This window comes from Pimephales promelas, chromosome 23 (assembly GCF_988280905.1).
Source record: "Pimephales promelas chromosome 23, fPimPro1.hap1.1, whole genome shotgun sequence".
Lineage (NCBI taxonomy): Eukaryota > Metazoa > Chordata > Actinopteri > Cypriniformes > Leuciscidae > Pimephales > Pimephales promelas.
In genome coordinates this window covers 24,769,577-24,780,000 of record NC_142791.1, presented here as the reverse complement: position 1 = coordinate 24,780,000, position 10,424 = coordinate 24,769,577, and the positions used below count along the sequence as shown (strand labels likewise).

Here is a 10,424-nt window from a genome sequence, read left to right as displayed (position 1 = left end):
CCTATTAATAATTCACCCAAAAATGATGTCAGTATTTACTCACTCGCATGTCATTCCAGATCTGTATGGCTTTTTTCTTCCTCGTGAGTCCTATTTAGCAGCTTAACTTTGGGTCTGTTCCTCTCATAAAGCTAAATTTGACTTGGAATTTAGCGCACACGTCATTTGGACTTGTTATTATTGTTATTATAATTTATGATGCCTTTGTGTCTTTTTTGAAGCTTGAAGCCTCAGTCCCATTCATTGTAATGGCATGGAACATTACTGTTTATTGAAACAAAAAATAATTTGGAACGAGCTGAGTACGTAGATGAATGAATTTTTAATTTTTGGGTGAACTATTCCTTTAAACATATATTATATCATTATATTATATTATTAGGGCTGTCAAACGATTAATCACGATTAATCGCATCCAAAATAAAAGTTTGTGTTTACATAATATATGTGGGTGCACTGTGTATAATTATTTTATATATATATATATATATATATATATATATATATATATATATATATATATATATATATATATATAAATACACACACATGCTTGTATATATTTAAGACATATTTATATATACTGTATATAGATTTATATATAATTTATATTATATAAATATAAATATTTTATTATTATATAAATTATATAAAATATTTATTATATAAATAATATTTTCTTAAATATACATGCATGTGTGTGTATATATATATATATATATATATATATATATACAAAATAATTATACACAGTGCACCCTCATATATTATGTAAACACAAACTTTTATTTTGGATGTGATTAATCGCAATTAATCGTTTGACAGCCCTATTATTATATTATAATGTTATATTATATTATTATGTTATAATATTAAATGATATTATATTATTATGTTATTATATTAAATTATATTATATAGTATTCATATAGTATTATACTATATTATTTTATATTATATTATATTATATTATTCACTCTGTCATTCAGTTTTGATTTACTTTTGTACACAATGTTAAAAAAAATAACTTCTAATGTTTGATTTTTCAGGCCTAGAATTACGAAAGTGTATTTCAAGGAAACACAATTTGAGCTGCGGGTTATGGGCAGAGATGTAAGTCTTCTTTTTAATAGAAAATCTCAATAAATTATAGATGTGTTTCAGATGTGTGATTTTAAAATCCCTTTCATTTACAGTACATGCAAACATTGCATTACACTATCGCTGCAGGCATGAAGATATTATAAACATTAAAATCCTGCTTTTCTGTACAGCGTTTTGAAACAATGTGTTTTGTGAGCGCTATAGAAATATATTTGGCTTGAAACTTTCCCTTCAGTGTTGAGCCTGTATTCAACAACACTATACTGAGACTTTGTTTCTCCATTCAAAGCAAGCTACAAAATTCATATATAAAACTGCTTTAATTTACTTTATTGCAACTGCTTCAATGACATTGATTTCCCCCAATCGTGACCGCTGGGAGGAAGGATCCTTCATGAGGACTCAATGAAAATCCCATCATTGATCGAGTGTTATGACTGGCCTTAAGCTTCCTTGACCCGTTTCCTCCAGAGGCCAATTTAACCTGCGAGTGAAGGCGTCGAGGACTCTGCTCTTAAAGGAGTAGTTCACTTTTGAAAAAAAACTTTTGCTGATAATTTACTCACCCCCATGTCATCCGAGATGTCCATGTCTTTCTTTCTTTAGTCGAAAAGAAATTAAGGTTTTTGATGAAAACATTCCAGCATTTTTCTCCATATAATGGACTTCAGTGGGAACTAAATGGTTCAAGGTCCAAAAGACTCTTTCAGTACAAACTGCAAACTGTTCAAAGGGGTTTAAACGATTCCAGACGATGAATAAGGGTCTTATCAAGCGAAACGATCGCTCATTTAATAAATAAATAACAAAGTTTAAGTTTTATAAGCTCAAATGGTCGCCTTGCTCTGTTCTGTGATGCGCGTTCGTGACTTTCCTGTTCGAACTTGTTCCTCAAAATCAAAATGAACGAATCTTTTTCCGAGTCATTTGGTTCATTCAACTAATTGACCACAGGTGATGGGACTGCAGATATACAGTCAAACCAAAGAATATTCAGACGCCACATATTTTATACTGTATATATTATTTTACTAGTGGGTGCTGGACACTGTAGTTCATGTAAGTGAGGATAGCAAAATAAAGTCTACTGTGACATACAGTATTATACCCAAAAATTCTTCATACAGTGAACTACCAGTACAATTTATAAAGATTTGGGACCGAAATTTATCCAGACACTTTGACCTGACCATATTTTGCTTAATGTTTTTACTTTAATTGCTAAAGCGACCTTTTTACACCACAGACTGAACAAAATGAAGCATTGCTTTGTAATTGGTTGAGCTAAATTGGTATTATCTGATTGTGTCGTTAAATTTAACAGCTGACAGATAATAATTCATGATCAACATAATTCATGTGTGAGAGTCTAACCAGTGAAATATCAACTGATTTAATAACTCTGAGTTCTGCTCATATTTTATTACCATTCGAAACTATAGCGAATATTTATTCTCATTTTGGTTTGACTGTGCACATACAGATATCACAACTTTGCTTGTTTCTTTGCAGTGTAATGAGACGTCATTCTTCTTTGAAGCTCCCAGTAAGGCGGCCTGCAAGAACCTGTGGAAGTGCTGCGTGGAGCATCATACCTTCTTTAGGTAGAACAACCATTCTCCAAATGATATCAAATGCAGGGTTATTATCGTCAGCTACATTTACATTTATGCATTTAGCAGACGCTTTTATTAAGAAGCAGTTCGTCAAAGAGCCAACAATATTCGGCAATGGCAGATTTATTTGACAACTATTAGTTAGCAATCTAGATGGGATGTGGGGAGGTTGGCAGTACTCTCCACCAGAGAGCAAAAGAGAGTGAGTGACTTTTGGTCTCTCGTTCTAAAGGAACAATAAGGCGTCCCTCATCCAGTGACCTTAGCTGGCGGGAGGGAGTATAAACTTGTAGGAGAGAATTGAGGGAGGTGCTGTTTCAGTGCCAGTGTTAAAGGAGTAGCTCACTCTAAAGCCCATGGTTTACTCACCCTCAGGTCATCCTAGGTGTGTATGACATTCTTCTTTCAGACGAATACAATCCGAGTTATAATAAAAAATGTCCTGGCTCTTCCAAGCTTTATAATGGTTTCTGTTTTAAGGTCCATAAAGTACATCCATCCATGATAATTGTGCTCCAACGGCTCTGGCGGGTTAATAAAGGCCTTTTGAAGCGATGCATTCATCTAGTGAAAATATTCATATTTTAAAACTTTATTAAGTAAAATTACTAGTTTTTGGCCAAATTAACATATGTATTTGACTAGAGTCTAAGCGCAACTAATCCGAGTAATGAGCGATACGCCATGATGCACTTATGGTTTTGGCGCAAATAGACTGCGTACGGGCGTTTGGCCGGAAGCTAGAATTTTACTTTGTAACATATTAAATGAATATTTTCTTACAAAAACGCATCGCATCGCTTCACTTCAGAGGGCCTTTATTAACTCCCCGGAGCTGTGTGGAGCACTTTTATCATGGATGGATGCACCTTGATGGACTTCAAATCAGAAACAGTCATTACTATGCAGCCCTATATCTGCTATAACCACACTATGCAGCCCTATATTTGCTATAACCACACTATGCAGCCCTATATCTGCTATAACCACTCTATGCAGCCCTATATTTGCTTTAACCAAACTATGCAGCCCTATATTTGCTATAACCATACTATGCAGCCCTATATTTGCTATAACCACACTATGCAGCCCTATATCTGCTATAACCACTCTATGCAGCCCTATATTTGCTTTAACCAAACTATGCAGCCCTATATTTGCTATAACCACAATCTGCAGCCCTATATCTGCTATAACCACACTAAGCAGCCCTATATCTGTTAACCACACTATGCAGCCCTATATTTGCTATAACCACACTATGCAGCCCTATATCTGCTATAACCACACTATGCAGCCCTATATTTGCTATAACCACAATCTGCAGCCCTATATCTGCTATAACCACACTATGCAGCCCTATATTTGCTATAACCACAATCTGCAGCCCTATATCTGCTATAACCACACTAAGCAGCCCTATATCTGTTAACCACACTATGCAGCCCTATATCTGCTATAACCACACCATGCAGCCCTATATTTTCTATAACCACACTATGCAGTCCTATACCTGCTATAACCACAATATGCAGCCCTATATCTGCTATAACCACTCTATGCAGCCCTATATTTGCTATAACCACACTATGCAGCCCTATATCTGCTATAACCACACTATGCAGCCCTATATTTGCTATAACCACAATCTGCAGCCCTATATCTGCTATAACCACACTATGCAGCCCTATATTTGCTATAACCACAATCTGCAGCCCTATATCTGCTATAACCACACTAAGCAGCCCTATATCTGTTAACCACACTATGCAGCCCTATATCTGCTATAACCACACCATGCAGCCCTATATTTTCTATAACCACACTATGCAGTCCTATACCTGCTATAACCACAATATGCAGCCCTATATCTGCTATAACCACTCTATGCAGTCCTATATTTGCTATGACCACAATATGCTGCCCTATATCTGCTTTAACCACACTATGCAGCCCTATATCTGCTATAACCACACTATGCAGCCCTATATCTGCTATAACCACACTATGCAGCCCTATATCTGCTATAACCACACTATGCAGCGCTATATCTGCTATAACCACACTATGCAGCCCTATATCTGCTGTAACCACACTATGCAGCCCTATATCTGCTATAACCACACTATGCAGCCCTATATCTGCTATAACCACACTATGCAGCCCTATATCTGCTGTAACCACACTATGCAGCCCTATATCTGGTATAACCACACTATGCAGCCCTATATCTGCTATAACCACAATATGCAGCCCTATATCGGCTAAAACCACACTGTGCAAGTTTGCCAGACCTGCATGGTCATGCTTCTGTAGTTCGAATGAGACCTTAGAAAACTACAAATTTGACTTGCTTTACTTTCAAGGTTACATTAGTTTTTATATAGTTTTTCTTCATTTCTGATATCACAATACATCATACTTTCATGAAATCATACAACATACTCTACCTTGTCTATGGACATCGCTCGTTCCAAAGCTGGTGCTGGATAAACAGAGAGCATGTGCGTGTGCGACAGTAGGATGTGGTAGGCTAAATGATTTACGACAGCAGTAATGGACAATTCTACTTCCAACCTGTTGGGTGACCGCAGAGGAAAAGTTACTTGGTGTTGCTTTGAAGCTTTAAATTTAATTCTGACCACAATCAGGAGATTGTAAATATTTTAATGAGTTAAAATAGATGACAAAAACACTTTAAACTTTTAACTAAAATTAAAATGAAACAGAAAGTATATATAAAAAAATCTCATTCAAAATAAGGTAATAGCTTATATCAATGATGCTAAAAAAAACACCGGTTCAAACAACCTCATGCCCTTTAAAAACATCTTAATCCTGTCTAAGCTTCTTGTTTTAGTGCCGAAAGCCAAAAGCGCTCTGTCCTGTACGTTCTCACAGAGAAACGTTGTGAACTCAAAGGCCCTTCAGATTCCCGGGGCTTTACTGAGGCTCTCGTTTACAGGAGAAGCTTTCGGGGGCTGTTCTCCAATCCTCCCCGCGTCGCCCGGCGCGCTCAGAGTCGTCTCTGGTGTTTATTTCATCAGAGCGCTCGCACTCCGCTCCCCAAAGAGCTTTACGCCGCACAGAATGCAGGAGGCTGGAGATTTCAGCTGGTAATCCGCGTGTGAAACTTAAGATCGGGAAACACAAAGAGCGACGGGAGAGAGATTTAGACACGTTACATGTACACCTCCAAACTGTGTGAACAAAATACTAACATTTATTACAATTATTGCTAACAAAAATGCAATTGTTCATTATTTGTTCATACACAGTTCGTGGATGTTGAAATGATCATTGACTAAGATTAATAAATGGGTAACACTTTACAATAATGTTCGTTACTTAAATGTATACGTGAACTGCACCTATACAGCATTTATTAATCTTTGTTAATGTTAATTTCAACATTTACTAATACTTTATTAAAATCTTGTTAATATTAGTTAATGCACTGTGAACTAACAATGAACAGCTGTATTTTTATTAACTAATGTCAACAAATATTAAATAGAGTAACAAATGGATTGCTCGTTGTTAGTTCATGTTATTTTATAGTACTAATGAACACTGTAAAACCGGATAAGTTAATATAACTCAAAAAAATAGTTGAAACTGATTACATCGAAAATTTTAAGTGATATTAACTAAATTTTATAAGTTAAAGTAACATAATTTTTTTAAGTAAATGGTACTAGATAATGTTAACTGATCCAAACTTGATATTACAAGTTAATGTAACATTATTAATCAAGTAATTTTACAAGGAGTTTTTGGGTTCACATAACTTATTAAAATTAAAGATAACTTGCATTTCTTTGTAAGAATACAATTTATTTTACCTTCATAAAAACATTTTAGTTAAAATTTCTCTGTAACAAATTACTCAATTTATTATGTTTTGTACGTTCTTAGATTTATGTCATCAAATAACTAAATTTCCAACTATAACCCATTCTGAAATAAAATAAAACAGATGAACACAGACAATTTAAATGCAATTAACTCTTTTATTAAAGTAACCACAAAACACCAACAATAAATTGTTTGTCAAAATACTCAAGGCCCTTCAGAAATGGTCTGAGATAACCATCAACTGGACAATATGGGTATCTCCCAGCTGTAAACACTTCCAGTCAAGTAGAAACAATATTCAAAATTAACACATAGCAGTAACCTTAAAGGGATAGTTCACTTTGAAATTAATTTGATAGGTTTTAGCTATCAGTCTAAATATGATCACAAAACCGCTCGCTTCGTGTCTTAGGCCTTCAATGTGTACTTACATTTACAAGTCATTAAATCATGTTTAATTTGGACTTCTCTGTGCATGCTCTTTGACGTGGACCCCCTTAGCCTCCAGTGTATGACTGATAGACAACAACGGTTTGACTGAAAAATGTCAAAATTGAGAATGCTGTGGAAACAAAGACACCTACATCTTAGATGCCCTTGAGGTAAGCTAAAACATATCAAAAATTATTTTCAAAGTGAACAATCCCTTTAACAATATTAAGAGTTATATATTATAATATAATTTAAAATATATATATATATATATTTATATATAAACAGTCTTTAAACCATCATCTGAGTGGTATATATAATTTCTAACATGGTAGTCATTTTTTACACAATAAATCAACTGAGAAACTGTTCTGCGAATTACACAATTGGAAAATAGTGTAAAAATCCAATATTGACAATCAAATTTCTCAATGATTTACTGAACTGCATATAATGATCTACTATGTAATGTACTAGGCTATGTATTAGCATACATAAATCAAAGATGATTACTACAGTGTAAACTGCAAAGCACTACGTTGTCTGTCATTGTATAACACATCAAAACAGTGCAAACATGCCAACTTGAAGAGCAACACATTTAAACTGTATGTTGAACAATCATACTTCAAAAAACATAAGTAAGCTGTTTCCAAAAAAAAAATTCAGTGCACTATGGTGCGCGCTAAAAGTGAAAGGAGTGAAATTTTACATGAAATGTCAAATAAAGGAGTACCTTTGTAATCGTTGTTCAAACACTGAGGTTACTCCACTGCAAAAAGCTCATTTTTAAGACTCAATACTCTGGGCCTTAGCTTCCCATGCTCCAGACCCATCAAGACTTTCTGAGTAAAGTCAAATGTGTTGGCCAACTCTTTTGGGTAACTTTGATCCAATGCGTAAGTTAGTCCAAATAGCATGCTAAATGCATCGGCGAATGTGGAAAAATCGATTACCATGTTACCCTCAAGCACAACTGCAATCTTCTCTGGGCAGAAGAACGTGGCATCTGTTGAATTGCCACAAATGGAGAGGAGACCGAGTGGTACATCATCAATTCCTGGCTCATTAGATTGTTCAACCTGAAGACAAGAACAAAGAACTGTTACTCTAAACTTCCAAAGGATGACTGCTAATAAGTTACAAATATTTACATCTATTTCAAACCATTCTATCCCATACAGTAACTACAATTGACTTTATGCACAGCTGTACTACTTCGTGAACTTCAGCCAGCTCCTTGTTTCCTGTCTGCCATTATTGGGCAAACTTGATTAATTCAGGTGTGTCTGATTATTGTTGCCGTGACTACTGAGGTCAGGCACACCTGAATTAATCTATTTATCCAATAATGGCAGACAGGAAACAAGGAGCTGGCTTAAGTTCAGGAAGTAGTGCAGCTGTGCATAAAGCCAATTCTAATTAATATATTAAAAACATGGAACTTGAACCAGGCTGACATCTGAATGGCGATGTGAGATTGTTGGTAATCAAACAGTGCAACACTTACATCCCACATCTTGAGAAAGTTGGAGTCATCCTCTTGCAGATAGGCGGGGAGAGCACTGAGGATGGCAGCTCATCGTACATGGACGTCCATGTTTTCCTTCAGTGTGAGAATTAGAGACACGAGTATGAGAATCTTCATTTAAAGGGATAGTTCACTTTGAAATTAATTTTTGATATGTTTTAGCTTACCTCAAGGTAATGTCTTGTATAGCCATCTCTGATACACGATGAACACTCTGCATTTTCAAGAACAAAGAAACATTAATTTTTTTCTGCAATTTGTGTTGTGCACTCAATATTCAATCACATTTTAGCATCTCTATGCAATGAATGTGTATTAATAATTGGACATGAACATACCAAAATGAACTGCCAGCTGCTTCACTTTTAGCCTGAAAAAAGAGAGATTGAGAAGTTAGTCAGGTTGTAATATTTGCCTAAAGACAAGTAAAAATGTGAATAGACGACGCTAATCAGTTGTGTAAATAGGCATCATGCTCAGTCACTCTGAAATCTTAAACGTTTAATTGAAATATTTTTTATACTGCAAAATTTGCTTTTTAAAATGTCACATTTTAAGCAAAAACAAATATGCCTCCACTAAATAACACAAGCTGCTTTGGCAATCTATTTAAATACAATTTTATAAATGCCTGTTCTAAAAAAAATGTACAACAAAAAGTGCATCAAATTAACCTCTATGAAAACCGCGTGCCAAATAAATTCTCAGTCACAGCCCGCCATTTTGAGGTCATAAAAACATGTTGCCTGAAAACTTTTTATGTGCAAATTTAGGCAGATTACCGATGCACATTAACCGATGCAAAAGACAGACTTGATATATCAAAAAAAATTAACTATACACTTGCTTCAACACTTCTAAAATGTCTCATTTTCTCACGAGATATTCTTATTTGCTTTCAAATGCATAAAATACGATGCACATTGACCGAAGCAAAAAGACAGACTTGATATCTAAAAAAACTAACGTTAACCAAATACACTTGCTTCAACACTTGTAAAATGTATCATTTTCACATTGACCGAAGCAAAAAGACAGACTTGATATCTAAAAAAACTAACGTTAACCAAATACACTTGCTTCAACACTTGTAAAATGTATCATTTTCTCACGAGATATTCTTTTTTGCTTTCAAATGCATAACTACGATGCACATTAACCGATGCAAAAAGACAAACTTGATATCTAAAAAAAATAACTAGAGTTGCTTCAACACTTGTAAAATGTATCATTTTTTCACGAGGCATTCTTATTTGCTTTCAAATGCATAAAATACATTAACTGCGAAGACATTAAAACTATTTGCAGAAAATAAAACAGGGAACTTACCAGATTAGCGTGCCCGAAGAGAAGAGGAATAAAATGCTAGGCAGCACAACGAAGAAAAGAGTGTCACCAGCAGGTTCAGAAAACTGCATGCCGCGTTTCCCATCAAAGGTCCTCACAGGCAACACCACTGCAAATTCCCGATCGAAAAATATCACCACCTATTATATTCTTATAAAATATGATTGAGTTTTCACGTTTGGCAAACTTAACAAATTTTCCGAGAGGCGAGCAACTAAAACATGGCGTGTTTTCGCGCACTTCCAACTAAAGTTGAAGGAGGAGCACGTGCGTGACGTCAGACAGTAACAGTTAACTATTTTGAGTGCACTAACTAAAATAAATTAAAGCATTTGATTGCTGTAAACTTAAAATTTCATTTTCGTTTTAATTACACAAAAAATTAAAGGCGAATGAACGTTTTTATTTTTTTGAGTAATTGCAACCCAATTTATTTATCTAAGTTGTACTGTTTGGTTTTACAGTGAACCTTATTGTAAAGTGTTACCAATAAATGCCATAGAAATATTGTTCATCGTTAGTTCATAAATCCATAT

General features: G+C 34.8%; 1 protein-coding gene and 1 long non-coding RNA gene across 3 annotated transcripts in view; one reads left to right on the top strand and one right to left on the bottom strand.

The window, feature by feature from the left end:
- The window catches only part of epb41l4a (erythrocyte membrane protein band 4.1 like 4A), a 68,067-nt gene that overhangs the window by 37,152 nt on the left and 20,491 nt on the right, over positions 1-10,424 (top strand). For both annotated transcript variants that reach the window (XM_089126142.1, XM_089126141.1), the window contains exons 9-10: positions 1,050-1,113; positions 2,617-2,708. In XM_089126142.1, the coding sequence (XP_088982268.1) occupies positions 1,050-1,113; positions 2,617-2,708 (156 nt within the window). The remainder of the gene's footprint in view (positions 1-1,049; positions 1,114-2,616; positions 2,709-10,424) is intronic.
- Positions 6,720-10,314, bottom strand: LOC148969469 (uncharacterized). The gene is made up of 5 exons (XR_016149578.1): positions 9,871-10,314; positions 8,880-8,911; positions 8,709-8,755; positions 8,521-8,616; positions 6,720-8,092 (listed from the first exon to the last, which is right to left on the bottom strand). It is a non-coding gene; the product is annotated as an uncharacterized LOC148969469 (long non-coding RNA).